This window comes from Jatropha curcas, chromosome 9 (genome assembly GCF_041381405.1).
Source record: "Jatropha curcas cultivar XTBG-Jc1 chromosome 9, XTBG_Jcur_1.0, whole genome shotgun sequence".
NCBI lineage: Eukaryota > Viridiplantae > Streptophyta > Magnoliopsida > Malpighiales > Euphorbiaceae > Jatropha > Jatropha curcas.
The window spans coordinates 26,585,082-26,602,872 of NC_143159.1; the positions used below are offsets into that span (position 1 = coordinate 26,585,082).

Here is a 17,791-nt window from a genome sequence, read left to right on the forward strand (position 1 = left end):
TATCATTGAATTAGTTATAATCAACAAATTAATTTTCTTAAGAAAAAGTCAGTTGCATCCTTTACTTTTAGCCTGTAACATTATAAAATTTATAATTAGTAAAATTATATTTATTGAATAGTTTTCAATTACTTTATATACATTTTTTCAATTACGGGATATATGATGAGCACAATGTTTTATTTTATGCATCTTTAAACACAAATTATTCACAATAATTTTTATATTTTTTGATTCAATATTAATTGGTTAATAAATAATTCTCAGGTTTCTATCTACCAGTGATTATCCTTGTACTAAATAAATAACATTGATAAGAAAGAAATGTAGCAAAGAACCAATTAAAGTTCACTAAAATTTCATGTTTTGTGTAAACGACATGTAGTTTAGAGTAAAGAAAAGGACAAACCGTTTGTACAAGTGAAGAAGTTTTAAGGGTTATGATTGGGCTCTTATTAAATCAAGGGTTAATATTAAAATCCAATTAACCGTATCGCAGGAAGTCTGAAACTCACTCCCCCTGACAAAAGGCTCTAAAGCTCTGTAAGTGCTTGCGAGTTGCAATTGAAATTTCATAAGTAAAACGCTGCCATTGGAGTTACTCGCCGGCGCCGCTGTCCTACATCTAAACCTTTTCCTTCTTTTAGTTCTCATTCCCTGCCAAATTCAATTATTTTTCTTCTCACCTGCTTAGCTTAACGATTCTGGTAAGTATCTCAAAAAAAATTTTACCTTAAATTCAATGTTTTATCGAAGTAGACTGTGCCCTAGAAAGCTTTATACACTTACCAGAAACCCCAGCTCCAGACCTCCATTTCAGGCTTTCAATTCACTAACCTCTAATTCCAATACGATTGTAAACATTGACACTTGCTTTAACTTCAATTACCCGATTTATTCATTGTGTCATAGTTCGATTCCCCAATTTTTTCGCCTGTTAAAAACCCCTAAATTTGCTATTTATTCTGATTTTTGTGGTACAAACCCTTACTTTGTGAGAAATTATTGTTCCGCGAAGAATAATACTGGAAGTGGGTCTTCTCAGTGGACTGAGGACATACAGTATTTAGATGAATCTGGTGGTGTGATTTATAGTGGTAAAGGAATAAGGTCAGTTGAGCCAGGGGTTGATGATCATGTGATGGTTGGTGGATTGAAGAAGCCATTTATGAATGTCACTGCTGTTGCAAAGATTGTTGAAGTTGTTAAGAGGTGGAAATGGGGGCCAGAATTGGAGACCCACTTGGATAAGCTTCAATTTTTGCCAAACATGACTCATATACTTCAAGCTTTGAAAATTGTCAATGATATTGATGCGTCATTGAGTTTGTATAAATGGGCCAAGAGGCAATCTTGGTATGTGCCAAATGAAGAATGCTACTTGTTGTTGTTTGATGCGTTGAATCAAAGTAGAGATTTTGATGCAATTCAATCTTTGTTTGATGAGATGGTTCAAGATTCAAGCAAGGATGGGATATCCTCATTTGATGCATATAATAGGGTGATTCAATATCTAGCTAAAGCAGAGAAGTTGGAGCTGGCATTTTGTTGTTTCAAGAAAGTTCAGGGTTCGGGTGGTAAAGTTGACACACAGACATATAATGCACTCATAACCTTGTTTCTGAATAAGGGCTTGCCTTACAAATCATTTGAGATATATGAAAGCATGGAAGCAGCACAATGTTCATTGGATAGCTCAACTTATGAGTTGATGATACCAAGCTTAGCAAAATCCGGTCGTCTTGATGTGGCTTTTAAACTTTTCCAAGAGATGAAAGAAAGGAATATTCGGCCAAGCTTCGGCATCTTTTCCTCACTTGTTGATTCGATGGGAAAAGCTGGGAGGTTAGACACAGCTATGAAGATTTACATGGAAATGAGGGGTTTTGGGCTTAGACCATCTGCAACCATGTACGCATCTTTGATTGAGTCATATACAAAGGCTGGGAAGTTAGATACTGCCCTTAGGCTTTGGGATGAGATGAAGAAAGCTGGCTTTAGGCCTAACTATGGGTTGTACACGTTGATTGTTGAATCAAATGCAAAGTCAGGGAAACTCGATACTGCAATGTCTATCTTTAATGATATGGAAAAGGCTGGATTTCTCCCCACCCCATCTACATATTCATGCCTTCTTGAAATGCACGCTGCCTCTGGACAAGTAGATTCAGCCATGAAGCTGTATAACTCGATGACTAACGCTGGTCTGAGACCAGGTATGAGTACATATACTGCTATTTTGACTCTTCTGGCTAGTAAGAAACTTGTGGATGTGGCTGCCAAAATTTTGCTTGAAATGAAGGCCATGGGGTTTTCCGTTGATGTGAGTGCAAGTGATGTATTAATGGTGTACATTAAAGATGGTTCTGTCGACCTTGCCTTGAGGTGGCTACGCTTCATGGATTCATCAGGGATAAGAACGAATAATTTTATAATCAGGCAGTTGTTTGAATCTTGCATGAAGAATGGCTTGTATGAATCAGCTAAGCCTCTCCTTGAGACCTATGTGAACTCTGCTGCTAAAGTGGATCTTGTACTTTACACATCAATTCTTGCCCATCTTGTCCGATGCCAAGAAGAGCAGAATGAGAGGCATTTGATGTTGATCCTTGGTGCCACAAGACATAAGGCTCACAAATTTATGTGTGGGCTATTCACTGGTCCGGAACAGAGAAAACAACCTGTGCTATCCTTTGTGAGGGAGTTTTTTCAGGGCATTGATTATGAATTGGAAGAGGGTGCTGCAAGGTACTATGTTAACGTTTTGCTCAATTACCTTGTTCTTATGGGTCAAATTAACCGTGCTCGATGTGTTTGGAAAGTCGCTTATGAGAATAAGCTTTTTCCGAAGGCTATAGTTTTTGATCAGCATATTGCTTGGTCCCTTGACGTTAGAAATTTGTCAGTTGGAGCTGCTCTTATAGCAGTTGTGCACACTCTTCATAGGTTCCGAAAGCGCATGTTGTACTATGGTGTCATTCCAAGGCGCATCAAATTGGTTACTGGACCCACTTTGAAGATAGTGGTTGCGCAGATGTTGAGCTCAGTAGAGTCTCCATTTGAAGTTAGCAAAGTGGTTCTGAGAGCCCCAGGGGACTCTGTTATGGAGTGGTTTAAGAAACCTATAGTGCAGCAGTTTCTTCTGAATGAGATTCCTTCTAGAGCTGATATACTCATGCACAAACTAAATACTCTATTTCCTAGTTCTGCACCTGAAATTAGGTCGCTGTCCCCTCCAAAACCACTCATTTCAAAGAAGGCTATGTAATCATTTACGCTAGCTGAGATCAGTTAAGGTAATGTGCTTGTACTTGTGGCATGAATATCAGTTTATTAGTTTCTGAGGCATGGTCCTTTTTCCTCATTTTTGCTGTTGAGGTTAATGTGAAAATAGTACACTTATGGGGTATGTACATATATCGAATGTTATTTTTCTATCACATCCTGATCCAAGTTTAGGCAAACAGGAATTGGTACTTTGTGTTTTTTTTTTTTAAAAGATTACAGATTGATGGTTTGAATTAGCTTCATCAAAAACTCTAACATCCATTGTGTTTGGATTAAATGAACTCTGCAAAATTTTGTGGAATTCAATTGAATATGATATTTTGCTTGTTTGGTTTAAAATAAATTTAGAATTCAATTTCTAGAATACAATTTTGGGAATTGGCTACCAAATTCTATTTAGGTTGATAGAATTTGAAATGAATTTCATAAAACTAACATAACATTATGTCTAGAACTAAAGTAGCCTAATAACATATATAATCTATATTTTATTATTATTATTATTAATCATTTAGCTTATAATTTCAATTTAGTAATCCAAGAAGTTACGTCTCTCCAAATTCTTGAATATTTAATTGTAAAACAATTAATCGCGAAATAATTAAATAGATATTTATTTTCGGAAAAAAAAATTAAGTAAAACCATAAATTAGTTTTTTTCTTTATTTCAATAGTAGTATGTTAGACGATTATATTAGATATTTTATATTTTAATATTAACTTTCTAATATTTAAGTTTATTATGCACTTATCATTTATATTATTTATATTGTTATACAAACATCCTATAATATGAGGCATGCAAATATATTTTATAATTAGTATATTGTTAATTGGTTTCTATTGTTGTTAACAATTATAAATTTATCACATATTTCTAATGTTACCATTGAGGTTAGTTTAGGAAGTGACTGTGAATAAAATTCAATTTTGAAATTATACCAACTGTCTATTATGTGGAATCGGTTGAATTCTGCATTTTAAGTTGTATTATTAGATATTTGAATTTTATTTCTAAATGAATTCTAAAATAGAATTCATTCATTCCGAATGAATTCAACAACTCTAGTTCATTTAGACCAAACACTAAATGAAAATGAGGAATCCTTGAGTTAAATTGCTAAAGACGGGATTGTTGGTGTTTGTGCTTGTATTAGCTTGCACTTATGATGTTGTTTTGGGGGTGATTGTGTGGAGTTGGAAGGATTTGAAGGAATTGAAAGAGGTCAAGTGAGTTGGATGTAAGGGTGGACATGGTTTTGAAACCGACGCTTTCAATTCTAAAAAATCTGGAATCGAAATCGAATCGAAAACTGACAGTTCTGTTTACGGTTTGACATTGAATAGTTACGGTTACGGTTTCGATTACGGTTTCTTAACGGTTCGAAATCGACGGTTGCAGCCGGTTCTTCGATTGATTTTTCAGCGAATCACATAATTATAAAATAAAAAATTAGAGAACATTTTTGTTGGAAATTTAAAATTTAAATATTTATGAAATAATTTTCAGAAAAAACTTTAAGAAAAAATCAATAAAAAGACTAGACTTAATTTATTTATTTTTAAAAAAAAAGGCTTGAACCTTTTTTTTTTGAAAAATGGCTTAAACTTAATTTTTTTTAGAAAAATATTTGAAATTAATTTATTTTTTTAAATGAAAGGGGTATTTATAGTAAATCAAAAAAATCAACTTTTCACAAATACCCTTAAAAGTAATCGTTATATAATTGTTAGAATTGTTAATTTTGAGATTTCACAAAATATTTGAAAAAATAATAAATAAAAAAGTTGTTGGAACTAGGTGGAACTGCTTGTTCCAGCCGGTTCTTAGAACCACAGGTTCACGGTTCCTCAAAAGTTGAAATCGAAACTGGACTGCATACCCTCAGTTCGGACCGGTTCTGAAAACCGGGAAATGGCCAGCCCTAGTTGGATGGTGATGTGTGGATTTTTGACACAGTGGATTTAACTCTTTAGCTAAATACATGTGCCTTTTGGTGTGCCTAGCTCCTTGCTTCAGGTGATGCAAGTTTGTGAAGTTTTCATTGCAAGAATTCTCAGGATGGTGACCTTTCTGTGTAGCAATACTATTCATCTACTGAAATTTATCAGTTTCTTCTGTTATTCCATATAGTTTCAAAATTATGCAGCTGTTTGTCCTCATCTCGCAAAGAATTTGAAGCAGAGGATATTAGATTCATGCTACTGATTGGCTCCCATAGTAATGAGATTCGTTCAACTTATCCTAAAACGAAATTTTCGGTGGAGTTGACATTTTTCGGACTAACCGATCCACCTGTTGCCAATGATATTTTCCAGTGCATGAATCACGGGCGATCCACCATTGCTGGAAGGTTTGCCCCTTATTCAGAAAAGTGCATGGGAAAGGTGATCCTCTACTTCTGAAATATGCTAGTAGTAGGGTATATTGCCATTTCTTTATCATGATACATTTGTTTCTTTTCGAGGACTATTATATGGGCTCGCAGAGTTTCTTTTCGAGTACTTGGCATAATTCTTCAGTTTCTATTTTGGAACCCTCTAGCTACTTTATGCTCATGGAATTTTGTAACATTTCTATTTTACATCATCAATGTGTTGTGGCATATAAGACCCACACAAGTTTGAAGAAAAAAAATAATAATAAAACAACAAACACGTTTTGTTTTGGGCGGTTAATGAAGGCTGCGAAAGAAAGAGAAAAACGTGTTATTTGAAAAAGAAGAAAAGTTGGCAATCTTCTTTGATAAAGTATAAAGACGTGAATGAGTTATACACGACTCATTCACTGAACTGCCTATAAAAGGAGGCAGACAAAGTTCATTTAAATGTACAAAAACAAAAAGGAATAAAAATACATAAAATGTATAGAATTTTTAGGAAAGGGTTCATAATTGGAAAAGAAAGAAAATAGTGAGGATTATAATTTTTTGGGTATTTTTGGAAAACACATAGAGTACCACTATTTTTATAATCTCTTTTGTACCTACTATTTTTAGTGAACGAATTATTCGGAGTTTTTGTCCTGTGAACGTAGCCCATAACAGTTGAAGGGTAAACCACGTAAATCTCGGTGTCCTTATTTTTCATCTTACATTTACGCTAAATACTTAATTTTTACCATAGTTATTATTTCTGGTGAATTCGATCGTTAATATCCAATACGTAATTATTGGAGCATTTTTCGCGGACTCCACTCGGATCAGATATAATCCCAACACAATTTGCTTTTGGACTCCACTTCAGGGTAGGAAGGAAGGCTCGTGTCAAGACAACCAGAAGTAACTGGTGCTCACAAGGAAGCCCGTTTCCACGTCCTCCCCTTGTTCAAATTCATGCAGCAGAAAACGATTATCAAATGGATTGCCTGAAGAGTATTCAAATGGGAGGAGCCATTAAAGATGACTTTATGCAGGAAGGCTGACAAGTCATACCGAGCAAGGGGTTGCCGACGGGCACGTATAATGAATGAATATGATATATATGTGTTTTTTTTTCTTTTTTCTTTTATTTTCCGAGCATAAGATAGTTATCGATTGAACAAAGTGTAGAATGACAGCAAAAGTTTCTATCACAGCAGATTTTCTGACTCATATCTTATATGTGGATCTCTTATTTGCTAGCAGCTTTGATCAAATACTGCCAAATTCAACCGAACATGAATGTGTTAGCCTATGAGTGCAATTATTCTTCCTTTCCCAAGTTACAGGAGGAACCTCAGCCTGCCATTAGTCACCTGCTAGTTCCTCATTTTTTTTTTTCTGTAGTTCAATTGGCATCATTTTCTTTCATTAAATATGCCTTGCAACTATTTTTCACCATGCTATGCTGCTTATAATTTCATCTTAGGTTCTGTTGTAAGGTTGCTTCCACAGGGTCAGACTCATGATGCTATTTTAAAATCATATAGATCTCTTGAAGAGTCGGATTTGACTAAAAAAAATCCTAATAAGGAAACTTTTAAACTTTTGTAGAATTTGTATTGTAAATTACCGTACAATTTTCCTTCTTCCTTTGATGCCATAGCATGGAGTTACTCTCTAAATTTTTATTGCGAGTTGAAATTATCCCTATGTATGCAGTTTCTAGTACCATTCAACCAAAGTTAAATAGAAGAAATCAATTGTAATGCAGTGGAATAATTGGTACGCTTTATTTGATAATTGGAATTACACAGGGAATAGACTAGAATACATCATATAGTAATTTCTAAACATGGAATGTTAACTCTAAAAGAAAACATTCAGTGGCCAACAATTATAAATTCACATTAATTCTGGAAATCAGAAAACAAGGGTTCCAAGCAACACAGAAGTCAAACTTACAGTGAGATTGTCATCAAGTTGAGTACTTATGGGAAGTGATTCTACAATGGCTGATGCAATAGAGACAACCAAGAAGCCCATTGTCATTTCCCAACTTTCACGAACGTATCCAAATGAGGCAAAATAATGCATATACCTGTCACAAAATTAATACGTGCTAATAAGACAATTGCATTGTGTGAAGCCTTGATCAACAATACATATTGACAGCAAAACCAGAAAACCATAGCTGAGATAGGGCAAAATTTACGTGATGGAAGCTAAAAAACCAGCCAGTGCCATTGCAACGCTACCAGCTATAGACTTATTTGTGTTGTAAGGGAGTTTATGATTGCCGAACCGTCTTCCCACAATGTCTGCCATTCCTGAAACCAGATAACACTTGGAGTTGGGCTACAGTATAAGATGAGAATCTCAAGTATGTCTTACATTGTAAGTACTGAAATTTAAACAAAAAGGAGTCCAATTAAACAATTAAAGCCGAGAATATAGATGGAATTACCATCTCCAGCACACAAGTTGCATATTGCTGCAATTGTGATAGGGGAAGTCCTCCAATAGATTGCACAAGTTAAAGTAATAGTTAAGGCATAGTAAAGGGGTCCCTTAAGAAGTTCCCTGGTCCACAAAGGAGCAAAGGATAGTTAGAGATTAAAAAAAAAAAAAAAAAATTCAATAGTATATTCTAAGAAAAGAAAACGAGAGACCAACAACAAGTCTTAAGATACATAAACTACCTCACATAATCAGTTCACTTTTTAATCTATGCCATACAATATCATAAAAGAGTCGAACATCTTTTTCCTGCTTAAAAACAACTGGATTTGTACTTTAGTTAAAGACACAGAAATTTCTCCATGTAGGATAAGATTGAGACAAAAGCTACTTCATGAGATGATGATGTAGAGATTCCACATACTTCCATATTTTTACATAGACAGCCTAAGTAAATTTTTATATCCAAAGTTGTAACCTGTGGTCTCCAAATCTGCTCATTGATTTCACTGTGGCTTCATCTTTCCAAATCCCCAATCCCAAAATAAGCATTCGGAATATGTTGATGCCTGGAGTAAGAGCTGCCAAAATTGCTCCTCGATGCCCTGAACTGCAATGATTAGGAATAGCTATTTCATCCACCAAATATGTAGTAAATAACAGAAAGCTCCATCGGCAATGAAATTACCTGAATAATGGCCAGCAAAGCATGAAAACTAGCCCAATGCTTATGTGAACAAGCTTCCTATTCAGTTTCTAAACAGGAAAGGATAGAGGATAAGCAACCTCTAAGACAGAAGATGGGGGATTGTCACAAAGCAAATATGAAGATGAAATAAAGTTCTTCGGTCTCTCATATAAGCAGCACAGCTTCAATTATGACCAAAATGCTATGTGAAGAAAACTAGAATAGACGTATACAATAATTAGGAAAAACTTACTTCACAGTCGCAGAAATTAAAAAGTTCAAAATCAAACTTCAAATTTCAATATAAACAGATTGCTCTGTTTGGAACAGTGGAAAAATTAAGTGCATCTATTTGTCCAAAGATGACAAATGGGCAAGCTCTAACTTCTTATAATTTAATTCCTATATGGATATTGAAACATGAAATGTAAAATCAATCTTATGGTAACTGTTGCATATTTACTTCCGAAGTAATATCTATGGAAACAAAATAGGCTTGAAATAATTGTTGCTTTTATTGTAAACTAACAAGAAACAACATAAAACTACCATGTGTAACCATATAAAATAGCTCAATTGACTTCTTGTTGCAGCATCATCTTTGCTGGACAGAAAACACGATAGAAGACACAGTCCAGATATGCACATGTTCTCCAGCCTTCTGACCTAAAATTCATCTTACAAGCATGCTAACAAGTTGAAGACCTTTAAATGTGTTATTAACTTGTGAGGGATACTACTGTAACTGTTTCCAGTGCCCAATTCCCTGTACTTTTGAGTAAATTGATTTCTTATATAAGGAGCAAAAAAATCGAACATCCACAATTCCTTCACAATGCAGCAAAGGTTTCACTAATCATGTAACCATTCTCAGCTTACATGAGCCTCCTAAGTGTATCCACCACAAATAAAAAGTAACTCAATCATAAACACAAAGTTGCAGATAATATGACAATTAACTCAAGTTTTAGAGAACAGTGTCTATACTAGAAAGAAAAGAGTTCAAGAAAAATTCAAGTCCTAACATTCACATAACTTAGAGTTACGATCTATATCTTATACAGCGGTTATGTGGAACCTTATAAATTACTTTCTAGTCTCTACAATGTTATTTAAGAATGCCATTTCATAAGTTAGTTCTGGGTCCAGTATTTTAAACCTTCAAGCTATAATTCTTAGCATTTTGGAATAGGTTGACTAGACGTCTTTTAGCATTTATTTATATTCTTTATTTCTATAACTTGTTTTCCTATGGGATCTTGTGAAATTTTGCTTCCTAGTTTATCTTAGTTTCAGATTTAGGTTAATCTGTCAAAGTTTCCATCTTTTAAATCAAACCAGAAATCTCACTGAGGACCAATTTACTTGTAGAGAACTGGCGTAGCTTTCTGAAAAAGTCTTCCAAAAAAAATGGGGAAATAAAAATTTCTTATTCATAATTTTCTAAAATTTAACTAGGATTGGAAGATAAGTTTAAATTATTTTCTATAGTTCTCTTTATAATAAAATTCTTTTCATAAAAAAAAAAGAATTTTTTCACAGTTAAAATTATAGTACATATGACTTTTTTTGGAAAAAATAATCATAAAAAGTATGTAAATAAGTTTAATAATTATTTTATATTTTATATTTTTTAGTATTATAATTTAACATGTAATTAATTTATTATTATAAAAATATATATTTATAATAATAACAGTTATTTATAAAAGAATTGAGAAAACAAAAAAAATTGATAATATTATTGCAAAATAAATAAAATAAATATTAAAAATTAAAAATGTTTATAAATACGTTGTAAGATATTTTTTTTAATTATGAAATTTACGAATACTTATTTTTTATTTTTTGAATTGAAATACTTATCTTTTTATTTTTTTTGGATTGAAATATTTTTTTTATTATTTTTTCCATTTCTGTTTTCTATCTTTCATTTTCTAAGAAAACTATTTTTCTTAAAAGAACGAAAAGGAGAAACAGAAAACCGTTAACTCGCGCTAAAAGAGGAATGAATTCTGCAGGCAGAGGACCAAAATCCACTATAATTACCCCAAATTCTGCAGAAAAGTTGAAAAACAAATTCCTCTGCTCTGTGCTTCTAGGAAAAACAGGAAAAAAAAAGAAATTACACCCTCACAGAAATTAACCTGGTCGAGCCCGTGCTTGGCTGTTTCTTTCCACAATTGAAGAAAAGCGAAAATGATGCCGGCCGATACAAAAGCCGCAATGACATCGGAGACTACGGCATTACCTACCAACATAGTTGCCGCCGGCGGTACGAGTGATAGTCTGTGGATTATTATGATGTAATAATAAATATATTTGTGGTTTACTCTGACAGATTAGTGAGTGAGCTTTTTGTCAGTTTATCAGCCCGCCATTAATTAAGTAATTAATTATAATTTGTTTGCTTAGTGTTTTTAAACCAATAAATAAAATACAAAAACAAACAAACATTGACAAAGACTCAAGCAGTGAAAGGAGAAGGCGTATAAAATTAACTAACCTGGTCAAACAGCCGTCGTTTTGCGGTTTCTTGCCAAACACGAAGCAGCGAAAGAGCTATGGCACCGGCCAAACCAGTAGCGCAGAGGTCAGAGACGACCGGATTTTGATGTAGCATGGAGACGGCTGGTAATCGTAGATTAGGGTGCTTATATGTCTGAGTTTTTCTGAGTCTTGGAGGAGCAAGGTGGTTAGGGATTGGACAGCGACGGAGACATATGCCTAATTGAATGGTCCAAGGCGAGCAGCTGTAGTATGAGCAGCACAGTACTTCCGCAGCCGCCATTGCGGTTCGGTTTCTAATTAGTTGTGCTACTTAAAGCATGGCCTAATCCAACTAACACACGTGACACGTGCGATTGCGTGGCTCTCTGATATTTGATGCCGATGGATTATTTAAGGCTATTTTATTTTGGTCGTTGTCGTTTCCAAGTATCTGCTAGATTGGGAGAAAAATATTAGAGAAAATAAAATAATTTGAGAAAAATAAGAGATAATAGTCATTTTGACTTGTTTGAAAATAAAGAGTAAAATGCCCAAGAAAAGAAAATATGTATAAAATTTTGAATTTTTTGTATTGTCACGCTTATTTTCTAATTTGGAGGCTTGCATAAAAAAATATTGGAAGCATTTTCACGTTTCTTTCACCTCATATTTCATTTATTTTTTCAACTTTTTCATTGCCAAAATATTAATTCATCATGAAATTATCGTATATCCATTAAATTATTAATACAAAAGTAATTCTTTACTTTCTTTTCAAAAAAAAAAAATCCTTTAATTGTGGAAAGTTAAGTGTCTGTTTGGTTTAGTATATCATACTAAATTATAGTTTAAGTGGTTGTTAACGCAGTTAGTTAATTACTATTTATATTTTTTAAGATTTTGATAACTGTTGTTATTAAAATATAAAATGACTATTAAAAATATAATTATTTTTATATATTATGATATATAATGTATATATTTTTTAATTTAAGGTGAATCTGTTATTTTTTATTTTAATGTATTATATAAACAATATGCTAATTAAAAGTTTATCAAACATTTATAACATAATTGTTTGGTACGAAACAACTATCAATTATATAAATCATCAAATATGTTTTTTAAATTTAGTCGCTTTCAATTGAGTTATATAATATTAATTATTATTTATAAACATTCAAGAAATTAACACGTTGCCAAATAATTGTCCCTGATTAATGATTTGTTCAACCCCTTCTCAAGTGGGATAACATTTTCTACATTTCTTTTTCTTCCTTACTATATTTCTATTTTTGACTCAGACAATGAAAAGAAACGGAAAAAAAGGGGTGAAAGACATAATAAAAATTTTCACGTGCAAATCACATGAATGCAGTTGAGTAAATGAGGATTTTGTCCACGTCAACAGTTGATGAGGCATAAATCCCACTTCAAAAATCCATAGGCTAAAAATATAATTATCCTAAAAATTATAGGTACGAAATTATATTTTTCCAAAAAAAAAAAAAAACCAGCAGCTCTTTATTCGAAAGCCCAACGGACGCAACCACGACCACTCTCTTATCGTGCACTATTACAGATGGCCGGACGCAACCATCTTTCCTCCAATGCCTTAAAGCTCCGCCAAATTCCAATTGACGACCTCCGCCTCAATAATCCTCTCACTGCCTCCATCTTTGCCAATACGGAAACTTCCCGGTGGCCCCACCATCCATCAACCATCCTCGAAGACCGCATCGCTACCCAGCACCGTCAGATCCAGTCCCTCTTCCTTGAAAACCAAAAGCTTGCGTCCACTCACGTAACATTAAAGCAAGAGCTAGCTCTCGCTGAGGAAGAGCTCCGACGCTCATCAGTGGCTGCAGCTGATATCAAGGCCGAGAGGGATGATCAGGTGCGGAAGGTGTATGAAAGATCGTTGCAAATGGACGCTGAGCTGAGGTCTATTGATGCATTGAGAACAGAATTGGTTCAGGTGAGGATGGATGTGGATAACCTTACCATGTACCATCAGGAGCTTACTGCGGAGTTAAAGGCAATTAATAGTGATCTTGCCAAGGCCAGAATGGAAGCAGACCGAGTGCCTGCAATTAAGGCTGAGATCGAGAACATGCAACGAGAGATTCAAAGAGGAAGGTAAACATTGGAGTTTATTAGCACTGCTAAGTTTTCTGTTTGGTTATTAGAACTTTAAAAATGTCAAATACATATACAACTTATTAGAACAAAAGCAACAATCCTTTTGTTATATTACTGGAGGCACAAATTTGGCCATGGAGTCATGTTTGCTGTTTAAACAGCACCAAGAGAAGTTCCCAACTTTACAGTATATAATTAACAAATGAACTTAAGTCCTCAAATCCTTTTGCTTTGTCTTTGAAACATGATGCATTTAAACCTTGAAGGTATTTTGACGTAGGATAACTATGAGATGCTTGTACTTAGAGCTATTTGAAAGTTAGAATGAGGGTGAGCTGATTTGGACGATCAGGGTTGTGATTGCAACTCAAGTTTATGATCAAATTTATGTGCGAAGTGTAGATTTAAGTGGATGAAAAACCAATAAATAAATCTGATTGTAGCCAATAAATAAATGAAGAAGTAAGAAGATTCTATGCTTCTTACCTAAAACCTCTAGAGCATAAAACCCGAACCCTTGTCTGCATCTCACCTTGGGTTAAATCTTAAGTAACTGACTGTTGAAAAGTCTTCTTTAATTTAGATTGTCACTTCTGATATCTTCTGTTGTTTTTTTATTCCTCCGTGCTAAGAATAGAAAAGATGACAATAATTTCAGTGCCTTTGCCCTATGCTGAGATTAAAAAAAAAGAAAAAAAAAAATTCAATCCTTATATCCATTTGACTGGAGGGAAGCAATGTTTAAGATTTTTCATAGAATTTAGCTAGAGAAGAGAAGAAACAAATACAGGAAACAAATGAAAGAAAGGGAAAGAAAACAAAAGATAAAGAAAAAGTATTATGTGAGTGTGGTTCTCCTAAGGTTCACATTAGTTGGTAACTTAATCAACCACTTTTCTCGTAATTGCGATCATGCATTGCCTGTGATGATGCCAAAATTGCAATGTCCTCCTGTGACAAGATGATCTAGTGTATAGACAGCCTGGATTGGCATCAATACGGAGCATGGTATGATGTGATGATCCTAATTGCAAAGATATTGGACTTGATTCCACTTGAAAGTATAATATTCTAGTGTGGGCTATATGGCAATACAAAGCAAAAATTCAAAAATTCAGAAATTTCTCAAATTACTATTCATTTTAGTGTAGAAATGTTCAAATTAGGTATTTTTATGTTTTAGTTAAGTTAGATTTTATTTAGAATAACGAAGTCCTACTTCTATTACCATTTACTGTTTAAGGCTTTATTCCAAGAGGAATTTTGTTTGAGACCTTACTCTATTAGAATCATTGATTAAGACCTTGTTCTAGAAAGATTTGATGCTATAAATATGGCTGTAATGTTTTGATTTGAAGTAGATTTCAGATTTTTGAGTAATAGAACCACTGATTTATTGATAGTCTATTTTCCTGGTTGTCACAAGAAGCTTTCCTGGTTATGAATTTTTTGTTTTCTTTTCCCTTGTCAAATCTAAAGCCTAATTAGAGTTGCGTTTATTTAGTTACATCATATGGGTTGTGAGCTCTCTAATCTCATGAGCTAGCTTTTGGAGTGTGGTTGTCTCAAGGTTTTACCAAAAAAAAATTCAAATTAATATTATTTAAGCAAATTTCAAAAAAAGTTAAATATGTATACTGACGTAAAACATGTGATAGCTCAATTTGTTGCTTGTTCTGATATTTACGTAGACATTTTTAGATTCAGACGTACTGTGGAAATGCTAATGATGCTAGACCAATTTACAACACCAGCTGTTCTCAGTACCATGGCACATCAAAGGATGTTGAGATATGATCTTACGAAGAGCAAGAGCATATTCTGCCACTGCCAGAATAACCTGTATTTTGAATTTCAGTGAATTCAAAAGTTTTCTGGATAGATGTGAATTTCAAATAAAGGGATTTTTAGATTTGAATGAGCTTGTAACATATAACTCTTTTTGCTTGGTTAGGTTCATGTTTGAGATTTAATCTTTGAATCTAGGGCATACTTTTTAGTTTGAAAACTTGTTGAACTATGGTACTGTTCTTCAGACTTCATATTTATAAATTAAGTTATTGTATTTTTATTAGTTATAGTTAGAATTCAAAAAGAAAAATAAAAAAAGAACTCATATTTGGCTGAAAAGCAGGTCTGATCATGTTTAGCATGCAAGTCTAACATTTCAAGTAAGGTGCACCATCCCTCTCTTAATTAGGTAGAACTGATGTGATCCTTTTTTCAGCATGAAATGAATATCTGTTTTGGCAGAACTATTTTTTAAATTTGTTAGTTTCTCTTCCTCCAAAAATTACATTGCTAGATAGGTGCATTTTCAGAGGCATTCCCTAACATTTGGTATAGATGTTTTTCTTCTCATTCTCATAAGTCCTTATGTTTATGTATATAATTTGAACTGAAAACTTATAGAATCCTTATATTTGGAATTTTCTATCCGAACTTATGACATCGTTGGAAATTTTCTATTCAATTTAATTAGGGCGGCCATTCAATATGAGAAGAAGACGCATGTTAATAATCTAGAGCATGGTAAGACAATGGAACAAAATATGCTCGTGGTAGGTTGTGAAATTGAAAAACTTCATGCTGAACTGTCTAATGTGGAGAAAAAAGCAAGGGCAGCAAACCCAAGTAAATATATTCTTTACTTAAATTGTCTTCTCAAACTATGATTTGCAGAAAGTGGCCTATTCTGAACATCTTCCCAAATCCTGCTCCTGACCTTTCATTTGTTCAGGTCCTGGATATGCTGGAAGCTACAGCAATCCTGAAGTGGCTTGTGGAGGAAATCCATGCCCTGATCCTTATGCCATGCATCAGGTGCTCTCTCTCTCTCTCTCTCTCTCTCTCTCTCTCTCTCTATATATATATATATATATATATATATATATATATATTCTTTTCTTTTCTTTTTCGTGCAAAGTTGATTTTTAGGATTGCTGCTTGTTAGATCTAACATTAGTAAGATCAACGTATTCTAGTTGTTTAAAACAATCATTAAGCATCAATAAACGATATAGCATGTAACTATGTAAGTTATGCATACTTCAAGGAAAGTTCTTTAAGATGGAGCTCAAATTGTCTTCCTGTATGTTGCTGCTGATATGTATGTTGTCCTTTCATTCTACTAAATTATATGCTAACCATGAGTGGCAACTGTTTTTCCAGTAACTTTAACAATGGTGCACTACTTCTTTTTTAGGTGATAGCTAACTTCTCTTCTAATTTTGCAAAAGTTATACATATTTCTTTATGTATTCATATGTGCTTGCATGTGTTTATACACCAATCAATTTGATCTATAATGAGAATATCTTGAACAGTTGGGTTCAATAAGAGAAAGTGGCAATGCAACAATTGAAATGTCATATTATTTTGAGTTACACTCTGTATGAAGACAACATTGGCCTTTTTAGGGATTTCTAGGATTGATACTCTATTGCAACGGATCATCAATCTTTTTTCAAAAGATGTTATGATTCATCATGATTTGTTCTTATGTCACATGTCCGCCTTGAAAAGGCTTCTCCCAAGAAATTTTTACTTTCCTTGGAGTAGACAGATAGTTTTTGTATTTCTGTTTTATACGGGTAATGGACAGAAGTGTTGAGAAAAGCAATTGTTATTATACCCTTTATGTTATGCTTGATAGAATGAGAAAAACAATAGATTCTAAGTAACAGAAAAGGAAGCCAGCTGAAGTGCCCAATGTTATACTGACTTTCTTCACATTTTAGGTTCAAGGGGTCACCAATGGTGGTGCCCCATTTGTGTCTGGATGAATGCTTACTATCACTGTGCAAACACTTGCATGAAGAGAAAAAAGAAAAGTCATGCAGCATCGTAAATGGCCAGAACTCCATGGAATTCATTTTCAATGCCCAGGTACATATCGAACTCCGATGCAAGTATTTTTGCTGGTGATATCCATTGGTGCCACAATAGTTCACCATCAGGATTTGGTTTGTGGTTCGACACTTTGGTCATTATTTATTTGTATCTTCTGTAACAAAAACAATTTGTTTTAGACTCCCGACTGGAGTTTAGAAAATGTGGTTTCGACCTCAGGGAATTGGGGTTTGCACATGTTTCCTGGAGTGTTGCATGAATCCTGACGAGAGATGGATAACCTGTCACAAAATAATCAGAAGCAAAATGATCCAAACAGAAGACGATATTTTCCTTTTCTGCACAGTTGTAAAGGCGTTTGAACATATGGCTGTCCGAGGCTCTAAGAAATATCACAGTCGAAATTTTTGTTTTTCTTTTTCTTTTTCTTGTACCACCACATGTAGCGAATTAAATTATAAATTACATTAAAGTCCATTAAGGCAGTCCAACCTTATCCATAAGGGGCAAA

At 33.8% G+C, this 17,791-nt stretch overlaps 3 protein-coding genes across 5 annotated transcripts; 2 read left to right on the forward strand and 1 right to left on the reverse strand.

The window, feature by feature from the left end:
- The first annotated feature begins 487 nt into the window (after positions 1 to 487).
- EMB2217 (Pentatricopeptide repeat (PPR) superfamily protein) lies at positions 488 to 3,464 on the forward strand. The gene has a single exon (XM_012223073.4). It carries the CDS (start codon positions 743 to 745, stop codon positions 3,266 to 3,268), a length of 2,526 nt encoding a protein of 841 aa, XP_012078463.1. The 5' UTR covers positions 488 to 742; the 3' UTR covers positions 3,269 to 3,464.
- Positions 3,465 to 7,417: 3,953 nt separating this feature from the next.
- FOLK (Phosphatidate cytidylyltransferase family protein) lies at positions 7,418 to 11,620 on the reverse strand. Of its 2 annotated transcripts, XM_020681782.3 has the most exons (7): positions 11,303 to 11,444; positions 10,944 to 11,085; positions 8,797 to 8,864; positions 8,587 to 8,718; positions 8,116 to 8,231; positions 7,864 to 7,978; positions 7,418 to 7,749 (listed from the first exon to the last, which is right to left on the reverse strand). In XM_020681782.3, exons 2-7 carry the CDS (start codon positions 11,055 to 11,057, stop codon positions 7,572 to 7,574), a joined length of 723 nt encoding a protein of 240 aa, XP_020537441.1. In that variant the 5' UTR covers positions 11,058 to 11,085; positions 11,303 to 11,444; the 3' UTR covers positions 7,418 to 7,571. The 2 variants fall into 2 exon arrangements, with proteins under 2 accessions (XP_020537441.1, XP_012078507.1); XM_012223117.4 differs by lacking the exon at positions 10,944 to 11,085 and having other exon boundaries at positions 11,303 to 11,620.
- A 1,142-nt stretch (positions 11,621 to 12,762) lies between these two features.
- LOC105639156 (protein FLC EXPRESSOR) lies at positions 12,763 to 17,771 on the forward strand. Of its 2 annotated transcripts, XR_002284972.3 has the most exons (5): positions 12,763 to 13,425; positions 15,911 to 16,062; positions 16,169 to 16,251; positions 17,169 to 17,316; positions 17,500 to 17,771. XR_002284972.3 is itself a non-coding variant. In XM_012223129.4 (4 exons), the coding sequence occupies exons 1-4, from the start codon at positions 12,869 to 12,871 to the stop codon at positions 17,211 to 17,213; spliced, it is 837 nt and encodes a 278-aa protein (XP_012078519.1). In that variant the 5' UTR covers positions 12,763 to 12,868; the 3' UTR covers positions 17,214 to 17,771. The 2 variants fall into 2 exon arrangements, 1 of the variants encoding a protein (XP_012078519.1); XM_012223129.4 differs by having other exon boundaries at positions 17,169 to 17,771.
- The last annotated feature ends 20 nt before the right edge of the window (positions 17,772 to 17,791 follow it).

What these genes read in the sequence shown, in the direction of transcription:
- EMB2217 (XM_012223073.4), top strand. Translation starts at nt 743, where the DNA reads ATGTTTTATCGAAGTAGACTGTGCCCTAGAAAGCTTTATACACTTACC.
- FOLK (XM_012223117.4), bottom strand. Translation starts at nt 11,587, where the DNA reads ATGGCGGCTGCGGAAGTACTGTGCTGCTCATACTACAGCTGCTCGCCT. An exon ending in AGCAGATTTGGAGACCACAG is followed by an intron (nt 8,232 to 8,586) that starts GTTACAACTTTG and finishes TTTGTGGACCAG; the next exon opens with GGAACTTCTTAAGGGACCCC. An exon ending in CAACTTGTGTGCTGGAGATG is followed by an intron (nt 7,979 to 8,115) that starts GTAATTCCATCT and finishes ATCTGGTTTCAG; the next exon opens with GAATGGCAGACATTGTGGGA.
- LOC105639156 (XM_012223129.4), top strand. Translation starts at nt 12,869, where the DNA reads ATGGCCGGACGCAACCATCTTTCCTCCAATGCCTTAAAGCTCCGCCAA. An exon ending in CGAGAGATTCAAAGAGGAAG is followed by an intron (nt 13,426 to 15,910) that starts GTAAACATTGGA and finishes CAATTTAATTAG; the next exon opens with GGCGGCCATTCAATATGAGA. An exon ending in ATCCTTATGCCATGCATCAG is followed by an intron (nt 16,252 to 17,168) that starts GTGCTCTCTCTC and finishes TTCACATTTTAG; the next exon opens with GTTCAAGGGGTCACCAATGG.